The sequence below is a fragment of the Pristiophorus japonicus genome, chromosome 20 (assembly GCF_044704955.1).
Source record: "Pristiophorus japonicus isolate sPriJap1 chromosome 20, sPriJap1.hap1, whole genome shotgun sequence".
Lineage (NCBI taxonomy): Eukaryota > Metazoa > Chordata > Chondrichthyes > Pristiophoridae > Pristiophorus > Pristiophorus japonicus.
Window position 1 is genome coordinate 62,951,102 of NC_091996.1, and position 25,584 is coordinate 62,976,685.

The 25,584-nt window shown below is 45.0% G+C and overlaps 1 protein-coding gene across 6 annotated transcripts in view; it reads right to left on the reverse strand.

The window, feature by feature from the left end:
• The window catches only part of LOC139232535 (FK506-binding protein 15-like), an 83,919-nt gene that overhangs the window by 41,168 nt on the left and 17,167 nt on the right, over positions 1-25,584 (reverse strand). For 3 of the 6 annotated variants that reach the window (XM_070862885.1, XM_070862882.1, XM_070862884.1), the window contains exons 7-18: positions 24,146-24,295; positions 22,707-22,775; positions 21,261-21,404; positions 20,521-20,663; positions 17,483-17,531; positions 15,466-15,582; positions 13,821-13,914; positions 13,301-13,398; positions 9,966-10,068; positions 9,279-9,388; positions 8,473-8,580; positions 7,492-7,586 (exon numbers count right to left, since the gene is read on the reverse strand). In XM_070862885.1, the coding sequence (XP_070718986.1) occupies positions 7,492-7,586; positions 8,473-8,580; positions 9,279-9,388; positions 9,966-10,068; positions 13,301-13,398; positions 13,821-13,914; positions 15,466-15,582; positions 17,483-17,531; positions 20,521-20,663; positions 21,261-21,404; positions 22,707-22,775; positions 24,146-24,295 (1,280 nt within the window). Of the gene's footprint in view, positions 1-7,491; positions 7,587-8,472; positions 8,581-9,278; positions 9,389-9,965; positions 10,069-13,300; positions 13,399-13,820; positions 13,915-15,465; positions 15,583-17,482; positions 17,532-20,520; positions 20,664-21,260; positions 21,405-22,706; positions 22,776-24,145; positions 24,296-25,584 lie in introns of those variants that run through there. The other 3 variants (XM_070862886.1, XM_070862883.1, XM_070862887.1) reach the window with 2 other exon arrangements.

Genomic DNA, 25,584 nt, shown 5'->3' on the forward strand with positions numbered 1-25,584 from the left:
GTCAGGCCCGATCTAGAGTAGCAAGTTCAATTTTGGGCACCAAACCTCAGCAAGATGATATTAGCTTTGGATAGGGTACTGCGCAGATACGCCAGAATGATATTGAGACTTAATGTGTTAAGTTATGTTGACAGTTTGCATAAACTTGGCTTATATTCCCTTAAATTTAGAGGGGCAATCTAATAAGAGTCTTTAAAATGATGAAGGGGTTCAAAAGGTTAGAGAAAAACACTATTTCTTCTAGTGGAAGAATCCACAAGTGGACATTACTTTAAAAGTACTCAGCTATTTAGGAGTGAAATCAGGTTACACTTTTTCCACACAAAGTCGTGGAAATCTGGAACTCTTCTCCCCAAAAGGCTGTTAAGGCTAGGTCAATTGAAATGTTAAACCGAGATCATTAGACTTTTGTTAAAGAAGGGTAGCAAGAGATATGGAGCAAAAGAGGATAAATGGAATTGAGGTACAGATCAGGCAGGATCCAACAGAATGGCAGAACAGGTTCGAGGGTCGAGTGGGCTACTCCTGTTCCAATGTTCCTAAAATGGTTTTCAACGAGTGGCAGTGCATCACAGAGCAGTGGATGTAGGCTCAATCTCCGATTCTGCTGAATTCTGATAGGATATGGAGGGTGCATCTTTGCTCCCAGTGACCGTATCAAGCACGGCTAGCCTCCCCTGCTGGTCTCGTGGTTTGGATTCAGCGCTCAACAGTGCCGCACATCTTGAGTTTTCAGTCAGGGAATTCAACGTTCTTTTCACTCAAAGGATTGTGGAATGCACTGTCTCTCAACACCATAGATGGAGAGTTGGGGCACTTGAAAGGGAGAAGGATAATTACTTGAATATTGAGAGACAGAAAGCGTAGACAATTGGGATTAAAATAAACAGAATAGTTATGGCCAACAAAATGCACAGACCGGAGAGGAAGCAGGGAGGAGCAGAGAGAATATAAACAGAGCAGCGTTGAGAAAAAAAATCCAGGAATGTCGTCACAGGATTGCAGGCAAGGGTCACACCGTTTTTTTCTTTAAGTTAGGGACCAGGGTTAAATAGCTCATTAGGGATAAAGCAAGAGTTAGCAGAGTAGTCACTGTTAATGCTATATTAAATTAATAACTTAATATACGAGCCTGAAATTCCGATGTCCCCGGGCCTGTACGAAGTTTCAATGGACCCGGGAAGGCAAAGGAAAAGCTGGTTTTCAGCACGCATTGCGCATGCGCTGAAAATCAACTTTTCCGATCTGTCAAGTTTCTGGCTCGACAGATCTCATGCATATCTGGAACGAGGACATTTGTACGTGCAAATTTGCGATATTTACACATACAAATGTACTCAAAAATCTTGCGCTGAAAAAGTAGGCGCATAGCCTACTTTTACAGGCGCAAGTTTTTTAAAACTCGCAAAAAACAAAATAAAATCATGAAAACATTTATTGTTTAAAAACCCTCCCAACAGTAAGTTTATTTTAAGGCATAATTTTAAAAACTTTTTAAAAGATCGGGAATATATTTTAAGACATTAGTAACTTTAATTTAAATGAATCTTAAATATGTAGTGTATATTTTCTATTTTTTTTTTAGTGTTTTGGTGTTTGGGGGGTTTCTCATTCATAGTAATAGGAGTTTCAGACCTACGAAACTCGTGTTACTGTGAATGAGAATATACTATATCTGATTGGCTGCTCAGAGCCATGTGACTCCAGCTCCAGGCCTGCGCACGTCCCGACGTGCATGCGCTGCGATGCACAGCAAGAGGAGGCCTGTGCATCGGCAAGTCGAGCGGGGGCAGCAGCTTCAGGTAGGTGCGTATTTTTTCTCTAAAATCTAGTCAAATGCCCGCGAGAAGGAGAAAGCGGAATTTCTGGGCCTACATTAATAACTTGAAGTAGAGACATCTTAGTCTTAAGTTTCTGTATAGTAGTTCAGTGTCTATTAAATAGAGGCTTGGCAGGGCAGCTCTGTTCCGTGGAACGCACATCCTGCGCCATGTGGGATATCCAGGATGCTTCCCACGTTCTGGACAAACACATATGCAGGAAGTGCCGTCAGCTGGAGGAACTCTCGTTTCGATTTTCGGAGCTTGAGCAGCAGTTGGCATCACTGCGGGGCATCCGTAAGGCTGAGAGCTTCGTGGATAGCAGGTTTCAGGAGGTGCTCATTCCGCAGCTTAAGAGTGTGCAGCCAGAGAGGAAATGGGTGACCGCCAGACAGAAAAGGAGGACTAGGCAGATAGTGCAGGAGTCTCCCCAGACTACATCTCGCTCTCCAACCAGTATTCGGTTCGGAGTACTGATGAGGGCGATGGTTCCTCTGGGGAGTACAGCCAGAGCCAAGTCCACGGCACCACGAGTGGCTCAGCTGAATAGGGGCGGGGGGAGGAGGAGAGGAGTAATGGGAGAGCAATAATTGTAGGGGATTAGATAGTCATGGGAGCAGACAGGCGTTTCTGCGACCACAAACGTGACCCCAGGATGGTATGTTGCCTGCCTGGTGCCAGGGTCAAGGATGTCACTGAGTGGCTGTGAAGCATTCTGAGGGGGGCGGGGGGGGGCGGGCTCCATATTGGTAACACCAATGTAGGTAGAAAGAGGGATGAGGTCCTGGAGGCAGATTTTAGAGAGCTAAGAGAGGGATTAAAAAGCAGGACCTCAAAAAGGTAGTAATCTCTGGATTACTCCCAGTGCCACATGCAAATGAGTATAGAAATAGAAGGATAGAGCAGATGAATGTGTGGCTGGAGAGATGATGCAGGAGGGAGATTCCTGGGGCATTGGGACCGGTACAGACCGGATAAGGTTGCACCTCAACAGGGCCAGAACCAATATCCTCACAGGGAGGTTTGCTCGTGCTGTTGGGAGAGGTTTAAACTAATTTGGCAGGGGGATGGGCACCAGGATGTAACATTAGAAAGGGGAAATAAAGTGCTCAAGGAATTGAGAGAGGCAGAGAGCACTACAGTAAGAAACAGTAAGGTATTAGGTGGGGTCCAACTAAGAAAATACAGGATGGTTTAAGATAGGTTTACAGTGTATGTATGTGAATGCACAAAGCGTAGTAAACAAGGTAATTGAGCTGCAGGCACAAATAGCCACATGAGAATACGATGTTGTGGCAATAACCGAGACCTGGCTCAAAGGGCAGGATTGGGTATTAAATATTCCTGGTTATAAGATGTTCAGGAAAGATAAGAGGTGGTGTGGCAGCATTGGTTAAGGAGAATGTTACAGGGCTGGAGAGGGAGGATGTCCTGGAAGGGTCAAGGACAACATTTATATGGCTAGAGTTAACAAATAATAGAGGTGCCATTACACTAGGTGTATTCTACAGACCACCAAATAGTGGGAACAATTTGGAGGAGCAAATTTGCAGAGAAATTAGAGAGGTGCAAGAACTATAGGGTAGTAATAATGGGGGACTTCAACTATCCTAATATAGACTGGGATCATAATAGTGTTACGGTCAGAGAGGGGGGGAAGAATTTTTGAAGTGGGTTCAGGAGAACTTTCTCGATCAGTATGTTTCCGGCACAATGAGGGAGGAGGCATTGCTGGATCTGGTTCTGGGGAATGAGGTGGGTCAAGTGGAGCAAGTGTCAGGAGGTGAACATTTAGGGAACAGTGATCATAGCATCATAAGGTTTAGATTAGCTATGGAAAAGGACAGGGAGCAATCTAGAGTAAAAATGTTTAACTGGAGGAAGGCCAATTTCAGTGGAATGAGAACGATCTGGACCGGGTAAACGGGAATCCAAAGATTGGCAGGCAAAACCGTAGTGGATCAATGGGCTGCCTTTAAAGAGTGCATATGACATGTCAAGTTGCAAATACATCCAAGAATCAGGCTATAAATAGAAAGATCAGCAGAGAACTGAAAAAGAACATAAGAGGGGTAGAGAGAGGGTATGAGAATAGAATGGCACCCAACATAGAAGACTTTTGGATTACCTTCTATAGTCACATAAATAGTAAAAGGATAGTAAGAGGGGGGATGTGGCCAATTAGGGACCAAAAAAGGAGACCTATGTGTGGAGACAGAGGGTACAGTTGAGGTACTAAATGAGTATTTTACATCTGTCCTCACCAAGGAAGAGGATGCTGCCATAGACATAGTGAAGGAGGTGCTAGTGGTGGCACCTGATAGGATAAAAATTGGGAAGAGGTATTAGAAAGGCTGGCTGTACTTAAAGTAGATAAATCACCAGGTGCGGATGGAATGCATCTTAGGATGCTGAAGAAATTGAGGGCGGAAATGGCAGAGGTCTGGCCATAATCTTCCAATCCTCCATAGATACAGGAGTGGTGCCAGAGGACTGGAGAATTGCAAATGTTACGCCATTGTTCAAAAAAGGGTGTAAAGATTAACCCAGCAACTACAGGCCAGTCAGTTTAACCTCAGTAGTGGGGAAGCTTTTAGAAACAGGGACAAAATTAACAGTCACTTGAATAGGGGTGGATTAATTAAAGAAAGCCAGCACGGATTTATTGAAGGCAAATCATGTTAACCAACTTGATAAAGTTTTTTTGATGAGATAATAGAGGGTTGATGAGGGTAATGTGGTTGATGTGGTGTACATGGATTTCCAAAAGGCATTCGGCTTACCAAATTGGCTAAGTGACTGAGTAGTGGTGAACGGTTGTTTTTTTGAACGTGAAGAAATTATACAGTGATGCTCCCCAGGGTTCGGTTCTCGGACCACTACTTTTCTTAATATTAATGACTTGGACATGGATACACAGCAGACAATTTCAAAATTTGCAGATGACACAAAACTTGGAAATATAGTGAACAGTCAGGAGGAGAGGGATTGACTTCAAGAGGACAGAGACAGGCTGGTGAAATGGGCAGACACGTGGCAGATGAAATTTAACACAGAAAAATGTGAAGTGATGCATTTTGGTAGAAAGAATGAGGGGAAATATAAACTAAATGGTACAATTCTAAAAGGGGGTGCACGAACAGAGAGACCTGGGGGTATGAGTGCATAAATTGGTAAAGATGGCAGGACAGGTTGAGAAATCAATTAAAAAGGTGTACAGGATCCTGGGCTTCATAAATAGAGGTTTAAGAGTACAAAAGTGTGGAAATGATGATGAACCTGTATGAGACATTGGTTTGGCCCCAACTGGAGTAATGTGTCCAATTCTGGGCACTTTAGGAAGGATGTGAAGGCCTCAGAAAAAGTGCAGGAAAGAATTACAAGAATGATTCCAGGAATGAGGGACTTCAGTTACATTGATCGACGAGAGAAGCTGGGGCTGTTCTCCTTGGAGATTTGATAGAGGTGTCTGTATAGAGTAGATAGTGAGGGCCCAAGTTTCCACACGATAAAAAAACGGGCGCCCCTCCGAGCTGGGCGCCCGTTTTTCACGCCTAAAAAAAACCTCCCGATTCTGGAGCGTTCTGCAGCTCCTTGTCTGCCTGGCGCGGCGCCCAGGGGGGGCGGAGCCTACACTGGCACCGATTTTGTAAGTGGGAGGGGGCGGGTACTATTTAAATTAGTTTTTTTCCTGCCGGCAACGCTGCGCGTGCGCGTTGGAGCATTCGCACATGCTCAGTGTGAAAAAAACATTGGCACTCGGCCATTTTTGTTGTTCTTTGTAGCTGTTTAATTTTTGAACATTTTTTTTAATAAAAGCACATTGCCATCAGCACATCTCACTGCAGCCTTCTCACTGTCTCCTTTCCCCCCCCCCGCGGGCAGAACGGGCGAATCCTACCCCCCCCGCGGGAAGAACGGGCGCTTCCTACCCACCCCGCTGGAAGAACGGGCGCCTCCTACCCCCCCCGCGGGGAAGAACGGGCACCTCCTCTCCTCTCTTTCCCCCCTCCCCCCCCCCGCGGGCAGAACGGGCGAATCCTACCCCTCCCCGCGGGAAGAACGGGCGCCTCCTACCCCCCCCGCGGGGAAGAACGGGCACCTCCTCTCCTCTCTTTCCCTCCCCCCCCCCCCCCCGCGGGCAGAACGGGCACCTCCTACCCCCCCCCCCCCCCCCCGCGGGCAGAACGGGCGAATCCTACCCCTCCCCGCGGGAAGAACGGGCGCCTCCTACCCCCCCCGCGGGGAAGAACGGGCACCTCCTCTCCTCTCTTTCCCTCCCCCCCCCCCCCCCCCCGCGGGCAGAACGGGCACCTCCTACCCCCCCCCCCCCCCCGCGGGCAGAACGGGCGCCTCCTACCCCCCCTCGCGGGAAGAACGGGCGCCTCCTCTCCCCTTTCCCCCCCCCGCGGGAAGAACGGGCGTCTCAGGCTGACTGCAGAATTCTCCGTGCCTGAAGCACTTTCACACAGGTCGGAAGATGGTTTATTTAATCTTTTCTTTGCTTATAAATGTTTATTCAGGTTGGATTTATTTGTATAATATTTGTAGAAGTATAAATAAGGATTTATTGTAGAATTTAATGAGTTCCCTTCCCCCCCTCTCCCCCCCCACCTCGTTCTGGACGCCTAATTTGTAACCTGCGCCAGATTTTTTAATGTGTAGAACAGGTTTTTTTTCAGTTCTACAAAAATCTTCACTTGTTCCATTCTACTTTAGTATGGAGTACGTTTTCACTGTGGAAACTTAGAAATCAGGCGTCAGTGGCCGGACACACCCCCTTTTGAAGAAAAAATTCTGTTCCAAAGTAGAACTGTTCTACCTGACTAGAACTGCAGAAAAAAAAATGTGGAGAATTGCGATTTCTAAGATAGTCCGTTCTCCACCAGTTGCTCCTAAAAATCAGGTGCAAATCATGTGGAAACTTGGGCCCAGAGAAACTGTTCCCATTGACAGAAGGGCCGTGAACCAGAGGACACAGATTTAAGGTGATTGGCAAAAGAACCAACGGCGATGCAAGAAAAAACTTTTTTACGCAGCGAGTGGTTAAGATCTGGAATGCACTGCTGGAAAGGGTGGTGGAGACAGACTCAGTTTTATTTTTCAGGAGTGAGTTGGATAAGTATCTGAAGGAAAAAAAATTGCTCGGCTGCAGGAAAAGGGTGGGGGGGGGTGGAATGTGGGACTAGCTGAGAGTTGGCACTGGCCAGACAGGGCGAATAGCCTTCTTCCGTGGTGTAACTATTCTATGATAAAAATGAAATGGACTCAATGAGCCAAACGGTCTACTCAAGTTCCTACACCAGGCACAATATGACCAGATGCAAACCCAACCCAATAGACCTTAACCTTAGAAGAGCAACCCCTCATATTCCAAACAGTTTACCTTTGCTGTCCATTGCCAATCATAATACTGCCAAATGAGCTGAGCATCTGAGTTGTCCACTTGGGTTCAAGCCACCCAAACCTCTGCATGATTGTACAGTGCATGGAAGCTTGCCCCAAGTGGTGAAATGGCAGTCTCTCCCAGTACCTACAAGCATCAACAAGATAATGTGATTTCAAATAAACCTGCTCATTTAAAACCAAAGACTGATTTCTGTTCCGATCCATTCCTTCATCTTTCCTCACGCTGCTCGGGGTCAATGCGGTTTGATTTCTTCCCCAGTACCTTTGGTTTCTCTGGATCAGGTCACTAATCTTCCCATTCTGTTCTTCAATCCGACTACTTTTGTCAAACACTTCCTGCTTCAGCCGCTCATTTTCCTGCAAAGGATCAGAGTGGATGGAAAAGGAAAACAAAACACAAATTACTGAGTACAAAGCTGTACTTTCCACTCACTGAGAAGTGCCAGTGCCCATTAACATATGTACCAGAGCAGAGCACCAACATCAGCAGGAAAAAGTGCCAGGCGCAATGAACACTTCTGGATACAGTGCCAGTGCCGATTAACACAATGACAGCCAATAAGTGTTGGAGCACAGTGCCGGTATCCGTGTCTCGTAACACATACAGGAGCATGGCGCCAGTGTTAATGGCTATTAACATATACACCAGGATGCAGTGTTTGTGGTCATTAACACCCAGGACAGCGCCACTGACTATTAAAATACGCACCAGGACAATGCCATCGGCCATTAAACATGCACAAAGTCCACAATGCAGAGTTCTCAGCATCACTAACTCACTAACTGGGGGCTACAATCTTGGTCTCTCTCTCTTACATAAATCCTAGCTCCAGGCAAGCTGGTTGGGAGTGGGCTATATGGGAGGGGGATACAGATACACAGGGAGCAGCAAACCATTTGCACGGTACAGGCAATGGAGAACAAATGGTCCATCACAAATACCATATGGAAGTGAGACCATGGGATCAACAGAAAATTAATCTTAAAACTGTGGACTACAGAAAAGTCAGCAGAAAGGAGATTGTATACATGCCCCAAGGGATGACAGACAACTCGAAGATTAAGCTGGCAAGACCATGTCACAAAGGAATGGCGAAACATCAGCAACTTTCTAGTATCAAGCACCACTAAATTCTCACGGTTTGGGCTTCCATTCCAGGCACTTGCCTGATCATTTGGGAGGACTCCATACCCCTCCCAACATCATGTGAAAGGAGGAAAGCAGTCAGATATGCACACTTGCCTGGATAATCCTCTGGATGTTATGCATGATCATGCTGGTTTCCATGGTTACTGATGAAATGCCGGGGAACAACGAGGGACCGCTCACGTGTTTCTGCAAGTCTTCCATCTGCGACATGGAAGTACAGACGTCAGCTTCACCATATTCTCCAAACAAGATGTGGCGACGTACTTTTTTAAAATCAGATACATCCCTGTCTTTTACCCGCCCCTCACACTCGTGCATCAGGTTGCAATACACCACATTTGTATCCCTGACCCTGCAGCCGAGTCCCCACGTCCTCAAGTCAATACACCCATCGTTGATAGCCCCTGTATCAGCAGCAAGCATCAGCAGCCTATTTGACTGTGGGGGATATCATATCCAAGCCTGATTCTGTCTTCACCCATTTTTTTTTTCGTAGATGTGTCACGGCCTTAGCGAGCAAGACCAATATTTATTGGTCACGACAAGTAAATTTGATCATTCACGGTCAAATAGGCCGCTGATACTTGCATCTGACCCAGGGGCTATCAATTACAGGCGTGTGTCTGTCTACACATGTACACTGCTAGCAAAGTATCAATAAGACAGAATTCAGGAATGGGAACGCTAGCTTTCCCTTTCACAGCATTCCCAATTTTCACCCCAGTTGCTATCAGCCAAGTTCACTTCAGTCCCTCATCTGTGCTGAGATGTCTCTGGTCTCTATGGTTCAGTTCCAAGTGGATCGCCCCTGTAACATCAGGGGCAACACTCTCCATTTGTTTAATTATTGACCCATCATTCTGTAACACGCCAAGCTGCAGATTCCAACATCAACCCACCTTAAGAGAAAGCTGGTCAATTTTATCCGATGCCTTGCTAATGGCCAATCGAATCTCAGTGTTATGCTGCCGCGCCTCCGTCATCATAAAGGAAGTGACGTCACCAGCAGCTTTAAAAACAGAAGAGAAGAATCACAATGATGTCCACCAAGGGTGTTGACATGTTCTCGTGGAGCGACATAGAGTTGCTTACTATGACACTCTGCAATCCACGAAACACTGATATCGTTCGATGTAAATTAATTAACTTTGTGCAATTGAAAATAAAAAAAGAAAATCACAGCAGCACTCCGCCTACCCACAAACTACAAAGCACCCATTAATTTGCTGCTCCATTGAGTGGAGTGCAGGAGGGCGAGTCACTGGGGCTTCGTGAGCCAGACAATTTGGACATCGAGGCCCCATAAACGCAACTCTCATCAAGCACCGTGCACCAAGACCTATAGTACAAGACAGGTACGTGTGCACACCACCACCCCCACCCTCCCCAACTAGCCAATGAATGCAAGACCCACAAGACTAAGTAATTATGTCAACCGTACTGCAACATAGCATATGCAAAGCACTGGTTGCTCACACTGCAGCCATAATGACTTACAGTTTGTCAAGATTCATTTCAGAAGCCTCCATGAAGCAGACAATGCAACAGGATTAGCATAGTGCCTGCGACAAACACTACCCTCATACCTTGGTACTGTGGTGCCTGGGCTGGGAACATCGGCCCAACTGTCTGAAGCTGGGTCTGAACAGCATGGCCTTGAGGGTAACCATAGGACATCCCTGTGTATGGCTGAATTACAGAAAAGATCAACAGATTGTGTAATTGTTATTAAAAAAACCTCAAATCTCCTTCATTTTCCACCTTCACTCACCACAGTTGGGAACTCAATATTTCCTCCTTTAGCTGGGCAGGCAGACATCCTTCATACCTTCCCAACCAGTGCACAGGAAGAATCAGTGACGAGCTCATGAGAACAGGTGATTCCAGAGGCCAACTTGCTGCTCAAGTGGGTGAAGCCAGAGTCCATGTCTGGCAAGTTACAGTATGTGGTTATCAACAAAGCAATACAATGAGTGCGTCGCCCCATAGCTCAGGGCACAGCCACCAACGGTGGAGCGATGAAAATCAGGAATGCGCAAGAGCCCAGAATTGGAAGAACGCAGAGATCTCAGAGGGTTATAGGGCTAGAGGAGATTACAGCGATAGGGAGGGAATCCCACCTATTGCTGTAAAACATAGAAAATAGGTGCAGGAGTCGGCTCTTCGAGTCTGCACCACCATTCAATATCATGACTAATCATTCCCTCAGTATCCCTTTTTCTGCTTTCTCTCCATACCCCTTGATCCCTTTCGTCATAAGGGCCATATCTAACTCCCTCTTGAATATATCCAATGAACTGGCATCAACAACTCTCTGCGGCAGGGAATTCCACAGGTTAACAACTCTCTGAGTGAAGAAGTTTCTCCTCAGCTCAGTCCTAAATAGCCTACCCCTTATCCTAAGACTGTCCCCTGGTTCTGGATTTCCCCAACATCGGGAATATCCTTCCCGCATCTAACCTGTCCAGTCCCATCAGAATTTTATATGCTTCTATGAGATTCCCCTCTCATCCTTCTAAACTCCAGTAAATAAAGGCCCAGTTGATCCAGTCTCTCCTCATATGTCAGTCCAGCCATCCCTGGAATCAGCCTGGTGAACCTTCGCTGCACTCCCTCAATAGCAAGAACATCCTTCCTCAGATTAGGAGACCAAAACTGAACACAATATTCCAGGTGAGGCCTCACCAAGGCCCTGTACAACTGCAGTAAGACCTCCCTGCTCCTATACTCAAATCCCCTAGCTATGAAGGCCAACATACCATTTGCCTTCTTTACCGCCTGCTGTATCTGCATGTCAACTTTCAATGACTGATGAACCGTGACACCCAGGTCTCGTTGCATCTCCCCTTTTCCTAATCTGTCACCATTCAGATAATATTGTGCCTTCGTGTTTTTACCCCCAAAGTGGATAACCTCACATATATCCACATTATACCACATCTGCCATGCATTTGCCCACTCACCTAACCTGTCCAAGTCACCCTGCAGCCTCTTAGCGTTCTCCTCACAGCCCACACCACCACCCAGTTTAGTGTCGTCTGCAAACTTGGAGATATTACACTCAATTCCTTCATCCAAATCATTGATGTATATTGTAAAGAGCTGGGGTCCCAGCACTGAGCCCTGCGGCACTCCACTAGTCACTGCCTGCCATTCTGAAAAGGACCCGTTTATCCCAACTCTGCTCCCAACTGGGGGTAATGTACCGTTCTCTACCACGTGGGTACATTACCCCCAATACCATGTGTTTTCATTTTGCACACCAATCTCTTGTGTGGGACCTTGTCAAAAACCTTTTGAAAGTCCAAATACACCACATCCACTGGTTCTCTTTTGTCCACTCTACTAGTTACATCCTCAAAAAATTCCAGAAGATTTGTCAAGCATGTTTTCCCTTTCATAAATCCATGCTGACTTGGATCGATCCTGTCACTGCTTTCCAAATGTGCTGCTATTTCATCTTTAATAATTGATTCCAACATTTTCCCCACTACTGATGTCAGGCTAACCTGTCTATAATTACCCGTTTTCTCTCTTCCTTTTTAAAACAGTGGTGTTACATTAGCTACCCCTCCAGTCAAATATCTACTCCATTTGAAGCATTCTTAAAGCAGCGAGAGGCTGGCGTACAGACACTATCCGCATTCAATGCTTCAAATGGAGTAGATATTTACAGCATTAGATGGTAGTCCCTTGGCAGGGCCTTGGGGAGACCACACCTCGAGTTGTGTGTGCAGTTTTGGTCTCCTAATCAGAGAAAGGACGTGCTTGCTATTGAGGGAGTGCAGCGAAGGTTCACCAGACTAATTCCTGGGATGGCAGGACTGACATGGGAAGACTGACTGGATCGACTAGGCTTATATTCACTGGAATTTAGTAGAATGAGAGGGGATCTCATAGAAGCATGTAATATTCTGACGGGATTGGACAGGTTAGATGCAGGAAGAATGTTCTCGATGTTGGGGATGTCCAGAACCAGGGGTCACAGTCGAAGGATAAGGGGTAAGCCATATAGGACCGAGATGAGGAAAAACTTTTTCACCCAGAGTGGTGAACCTGTGGAATTCTTTAACACAGAAAATTGTGGAGTCCAGTTCATTGGATATATTCAAGAGGGAATTAGATATGGCCCTTACGGATAAGGGGATTGGAGGTTATGGAGAGAAGGCAGGAGTGGGGTACTGAAGTTGCATGATCAGCCATGATCATATTGAATGGTGGTGCAGGTTCGAAGGGCCAAATGGCCTGCTCCTGCACCTATTTTCCATGTTTCTATCGCTGTACCTTCTCTAACCCTGCAACCCTCCGAGATCTCTGCGTTCCTCCAATTCTGGCCTCTTGCGCATTCCCGATTTTCATCACCACCACTGGCGACAGTCTTCAGTTGCCTTGGCCGAAGCTCGGGAATTCCCTCCCTAAACTCTCCGCCTCTCTTTCCTCCTTAAAGACACTCCTTAAAACCTACCTCCTTGATCAAGCTCTTGATCACCTGCTCCAATATCTCCTTACGTGGCTTGATGTTAAATCTTGTTTAATAAATCACTCCCATGAAGCGCCTTTGGACGTTTTTACTATGTTAAAGGCGCTATATAAATACAAGATGTTGTCTATTCTATAAGCTAAAAATGACTAATCATGAGGTATCACTCATGTCAAGCTCAGCTTGGATCTTTTTCAGCTGATAACCATACTCCAGGCTCTGCATCAAAATTAAGTCACAACTATCTGATAGTGTAAACATTCAGTTCGGTGAATGTAGCTCAAGGGTTCAGTAACTGAAAATAGGCAGGAAATACTCTGGACTATCACATGCTAGGAACAAACCTCAGGGTTCTAAATTAAGAAAAAGTTAAGAGTGACAATTTTTGCCCCTTACCTATGCTCATTCAATCCCAAACTGATGCAAGATATTGCAATGTACCTGGAAAGACTGACCACTGCCAGCTAGTCCTTGCTGTGCAGGCAGAGCGACCGGCATTAGTGCTGCAGAGGATGATGCGAGCATAGAAACCGGCACTGCTAATACAAAAAAAAGGTGACATGAGAATCAGAAAATTTGTGATAATCCAGTAAAGTAAGCGCCTGCAAGGAACGACAAATACAGGAAAGGTTTAAAAATGCAAGGTTGAGTTAGCAAAGGTTGAACACTTCTGGGAACTAGCTGCCCAGTAGTGAGTGGGTGCCCACTATGATGATTGAGCAGCACAAGATGAGGGATATGCAGGTTCAATCTCCGGCCTGCAGAGAGCTCGCCATTGCTACATTAGCAATGGTGGCATTACAACAGAACGAGGTACCAAGTAAATCCCCAGGACATTTGATCAAAATAAAATTTGTACAAGCCCCAATTGAAATTAACCCTACGGAGAAATACTTCAATGATTCAAATCATGATAAAATGTGACGGAGAGTTGCGAAAGCTAATTGAGCAAAGGCCTTACCTGGTGGAGGCTGCTGTGGGGGTAAACTGTGAACAGGATGTGAAGTGTGCTGAGCTGACGGGGCAGCAAGCGGGGCTCCCCTTGACGAATGATCCTGTGGCATTGATATAGAACATTAAGGAGATCGTGGATGAAGGAGACTGGAACTACAACAAGCGCTCAAGTCATAATCACCCAAACCAGTCCACAAGTCATATTATTCCCCAGGGTATCGAGTGCAAAGATGATACTTGCTACATGGAGATATAGTTGAAAAGGTGAACTAAATGGGAACTTCTTACACCTTAAATAGTTATTTTATAATTGGATAGGATAAGGATTACGAGATTATGATTCTCGACTTTCAAACTGGAATCTAACCATACTATGCAACTTGAATTTATATAGCGCCTTTAACACAAATGGTCCAATGACAATTGACAGATGAAACCAAAAAAGACACCAAGCCAAATAAGGAGCTTTTAGAAAAGGTGAACAAAAGCTTAGTCAGAGGGTTTTTATAAAAAAAAAGGATCTTCAAGGAGAAGAGGGAGGTCGAGAAGCAGAGGGGCTTAGACAAGCAATGGGAGTTTGCACCCTTGATGACTGAAAGCAAAGCTACCAGAGATGGGGAGAAAGAAGGTGCGAAATGTATAACAGACAAGAGTCAGAGTCAAGGAGAGTTTGGGGTGGGGAGGAAGAATTTTACGAGGTTAAACACTGCGGCGGTCAGGTCCATGAAGGGATTTAAACACAAGACTAAGAATATTAAATGAGACATCAATGGACTGGAAACCAATGTAGGTTAGAGAGAACAAGGGTGATGGATGAGCAGGACTTAATACAGAATGGTATTTAGGCAGCAGAGTTTAGGATGAGCTGAAGTTTAGAGGTGGAGCATGGGAGGCCAGGAGAGCATTGGAATAGTCGATTCCAGAGGTGACAAAGGTATGGAGAAGGATTTCAGCAAATGGGTTGAGGTATGGGTGTGGTGAGCAATGGAGATGGTAGTTGACAGTCTATGATGGAAAGGATACAGGGGCAGAAAATCAGCTCGGGGTCAAATAACACACCATGGTTGCAAACAGCATAGTTCAGCCCGAGACAGCGGCTGGGGATTGAGATGGAATTGGTGGCAAAGTATGGAGCTTGTGGCGAAAGGTGAAGATGATGACATCAGTGTTTAGCTGAAGGAAAATACATTATGACAACCTACCACACTCTGTTATAGTTGTAGAATGATGTTAAAAAGGGGGGGGGAAGCCAGTTATTTAATGCTGGGTGCTTCTGACCTGGAACCAAAATGGAGGAATCATTTATAAATTGCCATAGTGCGCATGCAGGGAAATTTAAAAGGACCACGCATTGAAAGAAATAGGCCTCACAGAACCAAGTGCAGCTTACAGGGAACACTGGTGCCCACTATTGCTTTTTAGGACACCATCTAAACTCCAATAAAATACACAGAAAATCTATCCAAGCCACAATTAGATTAAGTTTTACAAACTCCTATGTGCTCAAGGGTGGAGTTCGTGGTAGTACATCATGTAGTCCCTTACTTATTTTGATCTTATAACCAAACAGAACAGAAAAAAACCCATTTAATACAGAAAGTATGTTAATGGAAACACTGCTATACAAAGCTGTGGTCTTGCTAACTTATTACCTCAAGTTCCGAGTCACTGGAATCAGGCTGTGCAGAGAGGGCTCCTGCAAGAAATGGCATCGGCTGCCCCATCTTCGCCATTCGAGAAATCAATTTGGCTTTCGTGGTGTCCGGATTCTAGGAAAGAGAGGTGGGAGAATAATTGCCTGTAACGGTAACCAAAAAGAAGATGGTAGCACTCTTAGTTCCCCTCAATTTCAGAGAGTTGACAACAGTTGAGAGCAAAAGGACAGGAGTTCAGTTTGTTACTGGAATAAAAGCGGCAAGGGTGGACTTCAATATCTTCAGCTTCAGAAATGCAGCAGCATATCAAAGTCCTGCACCATAAAGTGGTTGAACATAACAAGAATATAAGAATTAGGAGGAGCAGGCCATTCGGCCCCTCGAGCCAGTTCCACCATTCAATGAGATTATGGCTGATCTTCTATTTCAACTCCACTTTCCTGCACTATCCTCATATCCTTTGATTCCCTTAAGATCCTAAAATCTATCGATCTCTGTCTTGAAAGACTGAGCCTCCACAGCCCTCTGGGGTAGAGAATTACAAAGTTACACCACTCAGTGAATAAGTTTCTCCTCATCTCAATCGCCAGCCCCTTATTCTGAGATTGTGACCCCGGTTCAAGATTCTTCAGCCAGAGGAAACATCCTCCCTGCATCTACCCTGTCAAGCCCTGTAAGAATTTTGCATCTTTCAATGAGATCACCTCTCATTCTTCTAAACTCGAGAGAATTTAGGCCTAGTCTACACAATCTCTCCTCGGAGGACAATCCCCCCATCCCAGGAATCAATCGGGTGAACCTTTGTTGCACTCTCTCAATGACAAGTATAACCTTCCTTAGGTAAGGAGACCAAAACTGTACACAGTACTCCAGCTGCGGTGTCACCAGGGCCCTATATAATTGCAGGAAGACATCTTTACTCTTATATCCTCTAGTAAGAAAGGCCAACATACTATTTGCTTTCTTAATTGCTTGCTGTACCCAAATGTTAACTTTCGTGAACAAGGACACCTCGGTCCCCCAACATCAACACTTCCCGATCTCTCATCATTTAAAAAACCCTTTTTTTATTTTTCCTACCAAAGTAGATAACTTCACATTTCTCCACATTGTATTTCATTTGCCATATTCTTGCCCACTCACTTAGCCAGTCTATATCCCCTTGAAGTCTCTGTATCCTCACCATGCATTCACATCCACGACTCTCCACATGCTACGTTCTCATTTTCAGTCACATCATGTTACGTTACAGGGGGATCATCAGCAATCCCTCAAAATCGAGGAAGACTTGCTTCCACTCTAAAAGTGAGTTCTCAGGTGACTATCCAGTCCAATATGGAAATGACAGTCTCGGTCACAGGTGGGACAGACAGTGGTTGAAGGAAAGGGTGGGTGGGTATTCTGGTTTGCTGCACGCTCCTTCCGCTACCTGCGCTTGTTTTCTGCATGCTCTCGGCGACGAGACTCGAAGTGCTCAGTGTCCTCCCAGATGCTCTTCCTCCACTTAGGGCAGTCTTTGGCCAGGGATTCCCAGCTGTCGGGCATTTGGATGATATGGCCCGCCCAACGGAGCTGGTCGAGTGTGGTCAGTGCTTCGATGCTGGCCTGGGCGTGGCACAGCAACGACCAGCAGTGGGGTTGTAGCCCAGCAAAGACCAGCCTCAGGGTCGTGGCTCAAGAGCAGCACAGCACGGGCCAACAGCGAGTTCTTGAGGCCACCACTGCACCCTATGAAACCCAGGGAGAGAGGTCCTGCAGGAAGGAGAAAGGTAGACAGTAGGAGTATGTGTGTTCGTATGTGACAGGGAGATCACAGTGGAAGCATCAGAGGTTTGCTCTGTTGATCTACACACCAAGTAAAGACCAGGAACTAGTGGCCCGCTTGCTTTTTCAATTAAGATTGAGGACAGGGAAATAAAAGGAGACGAGGACAATAGAATCACAATGGGCGAAAGGAAAAGAATAAAGATAATTGAATAGTAGACCGAGGTAACAAAGCGAACCCCATACTTACTGCTAGCATGTCACTTAGTGAATTGGACTTTGCCCGCACCATATGCTCCCTGAAAAGCATGAAAAATTGGAATGTAATCATATTTATTGGCAATAACATTAACAGCTATTTACAAATGAGCCTCTTTACCTCCATCTCCAAAATATTTATGATAATTCACAGCATTCCAAAAACACCCAGAAAGCTCCTTTCCCAAATAAATCAAAGGAGAGCTGGGATGTCAGGCTTGGAAGTGTGTGTGAAGCCTCAAAGCCCCCAATACAACATTACCAAATGTGTGTTAAACAGAGGCTAGGATGTACAGCAAAATGAAACACAGTCCTTATGGGATTCTATTCAACATCAGACATCAGTATGGAGGAGAACATAGTGCAGGCCGATTAGCTAAACCACTGCAGCCTGAGAGAGGTGCTAAACTATAGCACTACTACGTCAGGTTTCTGACTGCACTAACCACCTGGAGCACAAGTTTTGATGACAAGCATTAAACACTCATTGTTTAAACCCAGGACAATTCAAGTTAGGTAAATCCCAAACATGAGAACCAGACTGCTCATTCATCAAACTCTTCTTCAGAGACAAATTATAATCCTGGGGTAGAAATATTACATCTGAAACCTAATGAACTCATTTTATAAATCTATTGCTAGCGAAGCACATTGCTAAACAGGCAAAACACCAACTTCAGCCGGTTTACATCAAAAACACCACCACCCTCATCCCCCCCACCCCCAAATGAAACCATCAAATGAAACATCAAGTCACAAAGATTGCTACATTTGGGGATTGTCAATGATTTGAATTAGAGGGATTTTTGGTTTGAGGTGCAAGATGGTTTTGACATCAAGTCAGAGTCGGTATTGAAGGGTTCAGCAACATTTTTTTTTAATTTACAAGAGATAAGCAACATGGAGTCACCAAGACTAAGGGGGGCAGGGGGGGGGGGGGGGGAAGAGGGGGCAGCTTAAATCTGTTTTTGAGTTGTCCCCAATCATTGAAAATCTCATCCATGTCAGTTTGAGACAGCGGGGAGATAGTCAACACATTCCAACACTTGCCATGTGTAAAAGCTTACTGCATGTTCGAATGCCAGTTTAGCAGGGGTTAGTTGGCTGGAAGTCCACACCCTGGTAGGATCACGTTTGATTGGCTGCTCAGGTAACCAACCCTGGGTGAGGGCCAGAGGTCAAGTCTTTGCTCTCCTGTCCAACTAAAAAAACATTTCCACAGGGACAGTCTGTACCAACAAGTAAAGGAGTCAGACTAGAGCGCTTAGTGTCTACTAGATTCAGAGAAATTACTGGTCAGAAGAGTGCTAACAGTCAATGTGACACAAATTTTCCATGTTACAAGGAGGGTTACAAAATAGGCTTGAATAAATGTAACTGTTAAAACAGGATATCTAAAATAAATCAGCTTCTTGGTTTACAATCATCCTCATCTCGCCAAGTCATTAGTCCATCTTTGGGAAGAAAGGAACAATGTATGTGGGGACAAGTGCAAATGTACAATATCCAGTGTTACAGTACAAGGAGTTTCACTGTTCCAGTTCTCGCTCACTGCTCCCCCACCCAACTTAATATAGAGCAGTACAGACGAACCCCTGGTCAAAAGGAGTTTGGGGTCTATTTCTGTCAGACTGATGATGCTGAATCTGAGCAGGTATCTAGCCCAGACCCACATTTTTTTTTTTTTTAAAAACAGATCAGGAACATTCCAGTTTCAAACCGTGGTCTGTGCTGAGTTAGCTGACTGGAGTTTGGACAGCACAATTGACCTCAGTACCCTTCAGCCAGGAGGGAAAAAGAATCAGTAAAAGTTCCCACTTCTGTTCGCTATCAAGTGACCCCATTTGGAAAGTGTGCGCCTAGATGAGGAAAGGATTATGTTCAGCTCGGATGACAAACAGCATCTAGGCTCACACATGAGATGAACATTCGGATGAGGTACTGGAGGAGTGCTGCTGCACATAAAACCGTACACCAGGAGAAGACTGAAAGCACTAGTCAGGGGAGAATATCCAACAATTATGTGCACTGCAAACACAGCCATCAACTTCCACACTGTTACTGTATAAAAATTCAAGTCACTATTTTCATAGTCAAACCCAAACCTGTGATGAGTGTTTGAAATCCAAGTAAATCACCAACGACCCATCCTGTAATGCAAACTAGAAGCAGATGTTGTCACTGGACAACTGCATGGCAAGAGAGACAAGTGAGCGGTTTGAATGCAGTAAGATTACTCAAGCCAGAGGCAGACCATTTTCCATTCCCCCCATGAGGAAAAAGCTCTGGCAGAGGAGAGAGATTCACTCTCAATGCCACAAGGAACCCCGAGAGAAGGCATCAGCATCACTTTGCTTAGCAACCACACTAGCTAAATTCTAGCCAGACACTAGGCTTCAAGCATCAGGTCAGAATTCCTGTAATAATTCTACACCCTTTAAACTGCAAAACACAAGCAGTAAAGCAGCAACTCACTGATTTCTGGTAACAAAGCAGCTTTCCTTTTCTTACTAATTCCAACCTGGTGTGACCCCCACCCACCCCCCCACTAAACCCGGCTGCCAGAAACCCTTACTGTGCCCACGATGAGCAGAAATCAGGTTGTGGTGGCTCAGCTTCTGAACATCTGTACTTCTGTCCCCTTTGCATCAGGAATTCTTCTGATGAAAATGGAGGGGGGGTGGGGGGGGTGAGGAATGAAAAAAAAAAGATAAATTACACAATCGGAGCTTGCCGACAAAATGATGGGTCTAGAAGCCTCAACAGAACGGCTTCCTTTGTGGTAGTTTTCAGAAATTAGGATGCCCCAAGGAAAATATTTGAAATGTACATGAGCCTGAGTCCTAACATTTTGTGATGCATCCTTTCTCAGTCTGATGCAGCAATCTTTTTCTCACATAAAACACCCAGATCTCATGACAGTGTAACTCTAACTATACCATAGGACATTTCAGTCAAATTAGAAATAGGAAATTTGAGTGAGTGCCACAGGAAGAGTTGCGAGCTCGCGACATTCTACACCTTTCATACCCAGGTTTTGGAGGTACAGACACTGGTGCTGGGATCGAAGTTTCCATGCCCAAGCTCTCTATGCTGGGGGCTGGCGAAGATACAACTGAATCACGAGAGCTGATACTCTGCCTGTCGAACCCAGATTCCTTCACAAACTTTACCTGAGAGAGATGAGAGCAATGAAGTGAAATTTCTGGTACACAAATATCCAAGTACTCCCGCGCCCCACGTAACTGGGAAAACAACCAAGCAATGGTCATCAGTCAGAGCCAGTGTTTAGTGCAACCATCAGTGAAAGTATTCAACGGAAAGCTGACATCCCAGTTGGTCCCGAGATGTCAAAATATATAAAATGAAGCTCGGGACAGGTCACACTATATACAATCAGCCAGAACATTCGGTTTCAAAAAAAAAAATAGTAACATATATGCACCCACAATGCCAACCACCCACCCATTATTCAATTGGTCCATATTGTCCTTTGCTGCACATTCCATCTAAACCGTTCCATTAGACCCATAGCCCTCATCAATTGATATGCCAGTTGCAAGGGTCTCCAAAGATGATGTCAATCCCACAATGAATTATCCAACAAGGGAGGGGGCAGGCAGAGGAGAGGGGACTACCAAACTTTCCATTCCTCCGATAGCCTGGACATGATGATTTAAGCTCATCCCAAACAAGGGTGAAAGCCCTACTTCAAGCCCCCAACATGCAGTTATCAGACTGCCGAATTACAAACCTTAGCTGGTACTCACCCTTTTAACCTCCACCTCAAAGAGAAGCGTGCTGTCGGGTGGAACCCTGTTTGGTATTCCCTGTGATCCATATGCCAGACTTGGAGGAACGATCAACAGTCTCTTCCCATTTTTCTTCATTCCCAGCATCCCGACTTCCCAGCCCTGCAAAATACTGCAGTTATTAAGCGGAGCAAAAGATTTTCAATAGATTAATGTGGAAATAAAAAGCTGGCATCAGTAAAAGTGACCACAGAGCTATTGGACTGTTTAAAAACCCTTTAGGGAAGGTAACCTGCCGCCCTTACCCAGTCTGGCTTACGTGCAACTCTAGTCCAGCACAAACGTGGTTGACTTATAATTGCCCTGTAAGTGACCTAGCAAGCGCTCCATTCTATTGAGGGATGGGAAATAAATGCCAGCCCTGCCAACGACACCCACATCCTAAGAATGAAGAAAAAAAGTAAAGGAGCATCTTGGGAATAGTGGCCATAATATGAATGAAATAATCAAATTTCAATGGGACCGGGGGGGGGGAAGAGAAGAGAAAGAGAGAAAACATCACAAGCCAAGGCTTCTGGTTTAAATAAGGCTAACTTTGAAGGGATGAGGAAGGTTTTCACAGGAGCAGAATGGAAGAATCTATCACCAACATTGGAATCCACTCAAGAAGGTAATTAGTGGACTACCAAAAAGTACATCCCTCTTAAAGGCAGCAGAAGTACTTCTGAGATGCTATAAAAATAGTCTGCAAGTTTGATTAGGGCCAGTATTAAACAAAATGCATCTTGTGCAGAGGTAGAGGATCATGGCTAAAATGAGGACTGGGAGGATAATAGAAAGCAACAAAAAGGGGATGAAGAAAATAACATGAGCAAAAGCAGACTGCAAAAAAATTGCACACAATATATCAAGGGCAACAGCTGAAGGCTTGTAGAAGTCAAGAAAAAGAAAAGTGGGAGAGTAGAAAGTAGGATGTGTGAGATAACAGACTGAGGTATGATGAAATCAAACGGATAAGTACATGGCAGGATTGCCAAAGAATATTTTTGTTTCAATATTCACAATGGCTATGACACGAGAGCTACAAGCGATACTAAAGCTAGAAACTAGTGAAGGGGAGAAACTTACAGGCATTAATATACAAGCAGGAAAACTGTATGAGATAAATTAATAGAATTGAAGCCAGACAAGTGCCGAGACAGTTTCCACCCAAGGATACTAAAAAGTGAATATATGGAGGATGCATTAGTTCCAATCTTTCAAATATCTATAAATTTGAGGATAAGACCCGAGGATTGGATGGTGGGAAATGTTGTACTTTTATCCACAAAAAAGTCAAAGAAACATGTCAAGAAACTGAAGGCCAGCGAGGTTATACTAGCTTGGAAATTTGCTAAAATTGCCATCCACACTCCCCCAACCGCCCCCAGTCCTCCCTTCCCCCACCGGCGTACCATGGATTACCTTGATCACTTTCCCCGATCCCATTTTCAGCCGCAGCAACTTGTCTCTATTGATATTTGTGTCAAATACCTGCAAAACATCCAAGTGAGAAACAGCAACTGTGACAAGGGGCAATAAACAATGTACTATGCCAAACTTGCATCCATTTTCTTGTGTACAGTTGCTTCAAGAACTGTTGCATTTAAACTCTACCTTATGCTCGGGAGCGAGATGAGTTCTGGGGGTGCATCCAGTTTCAACATCAATCACTTCCAGGGCAGTAGAACACTGATAGGGTGTGGTGTTTACATTGCTGCAATGTTAACACGGCAGAATAACCTGTTGGAGGTTGGGGAAATGTTGCACCTCTTGAGCAGACGGAGTTTTAAAAAATTACCTATGGTCAGAGTGTGGATGCTCCCATCCACACTCTCCAAACACTTCAATGTGAATTGATAGGAGGCGTCAGCCGTGGCTCAGGGTCTCGCCCAAAGCCAGTAGGACGTGGGTTTAAGTCCCACTATAGATACTTGAGCACATAATCTAGGCTGACACTTCAGTGCAGCACTGAGGGAGTGCTACACTGTCAGAAGTGCCGTCTTTCAGATGAGATGTTAAACCAAGTCCCCATATGCCCTCTCAGGTGGACGTAAAAGATCCCACAGCACTTTTTGAAGATTGGAAAGTGGAGATCCCCCAGTGTCCTCAGCAATATTTATCCCTCAATCAACATCGATAAAACTATCTGGTCATTATTACATTGCTGTTTGTGGACCTTGCTGTGTGCAAACTGACTGCCATGTTTCCTACATTAAAACAGTAACTACACTTCAAAAGTACTTCATTGGCTGTAAAGAGCTTTCGGACATCCTGAGATCATGAAATGCACTGTATAAATGCAAATTTGTTCTTTCTCCCTTTCTTTCTAACGGAGTGTGCAGGCTTCTCCTGGATGGGAGAACCAGGCAGTATAAACAAGCTTTGCAATATCAGAATGGGGCTATAAATGCACGAGGCTACAGAGTAATGCTACCGCTGCTCTTCCCCAACATGGCTCAGCCTCAAAGAAGCATCTGTTACTGTACAAGTGTTGTTTGTGTCTTTCCTGCACCAGCCATTTGAGATCACAAATTCAGTGGTAATTAGTACAGAATTAGTTTTAAAGTTTAGGAAGTGAATCAAGACAGCCAGCAGAGAGAGGCTTTCATCATATCAGTCTGGGCTGTATTTGATAGGCCAGCACCTGATCCACTGTACCACCCAATCTTCAAGGATCTGGAGTTGAAATACCAGCTAATATTTAAACTTTTGTCACGTTCAATGTTCCTGGCTAATTGGACTTTAAGACCTGCTTTTAAGTATAATCCCCAACATAAGGGGACCACAGAATAAACAGAGCATCCAGAAACCAAGGAACTGAGCCTGAAGCATTCCAGTTCCATCTCCTCAACCTCCCCTACCTGTCCAAATGTGTGGTTCTGGTAAAGCCAGCCAGTGTACGACACTTCCAGAGAGTCACCTGTTTCGACTGCCTGTCCGTCTCCTGGGATCAGATCCTGGATCAGCACAGATTCCAACGATGATGTGCTGTTGCATTTTGCCAGACACACCTGCATAGGAGCAAATACAGACTGAAACAGAGGCTCAAAGGAGACTACATGCTAAAACTGGTCAGCTTTGTGTGAACCCGCCAAACCAAAAATTCTAATTGTGGCTATGGTGACAAAACAGTAAAGGATGAGGACACCAGCCCCTGCCCACTTACAAATCACCCAAGGACAAGGTAATCAGCATCACTAATATCTGTACTGAAGTACTTTTTAAGATCACCAGCAATCTAGACACATAGCTAGAGTTCAAGCTTAAAACAAACTAGGTGATCAAAACAGGATAATCCCAGATTACTTGATCAATCCAAGAAAATAGGACTAAAGACCACACTAGTGACGAATAGCTTTAAAAACATTAGAATTTCTTTATGCAAAAAGATAAATGTTTGAAACAATCTTCCAGGCAGGATAGACAGGGAGAGTGGATGCAATCACATTCAATATTCTTTTCTTGTTTGTGAATGCTGTTTTAAAGTGTTCAGTTTTCTAGTGTCAGAATGGTTCGATAAGATACAGATAGGCAGTGGCAGCATCTCAACAATACAGGCGACTGTCGATTATCCGTACGCAGATCAAACGGAAAACCGTTGTAACGGGATTTAAAATTCGGTTGCTAACAAGTGAAAAGACAGCCCCAAATAATTTGGGGAAAAAAAATCACCTTCCAGCCACTGGCCGCTTCTATCCCAGGCTGAAAGGACTCTCTCTCTCAAAATCACCCTCCTCTGCACTTGCTTTGCTGGCGTGAGTGCATGCTGCTACGGCCGCTGTCTCTCGCGGCCACCACTGATGTTGGGAACGGGGGTAGTGCCGGCACCGGGTTCCAGGCACAAACTTTAATCAGAAGACTGCTAACTTCACTAGCGTACCAGCAAACCAGGCACAGAACCTGTACATGCATGCTGGTAATGTCCATCTTTTGTTACTGTTAGTAGCTGATTGTATTGATTCATTAAAGTTTTAAATTATAAATGTAAACTTGCCCTAACAATTGTATTTATTCATTAAAGTTTTAACTTCAAAATCGTTTACCCGGAATAGCCCAATCCCCGAGGGACCCGGATAATCGAGAGTTGCCTGTATCAGAGATCACAAGTGTGCGTGGTGGACTGCAACCGTTACTCTATTTATGATGTCTCAACCATGATTCCACACAGAATGGTTGCTTCTAGGCTGCCGCCACATAAAGATCTTCATGCAAAAGCAGAAGGGCCAGGCTCACACTGCATCAGTGAGGATCCAGCAGACAAATTTGAAGGCAATCCAAGAAGGCATCATCCACCCACAAG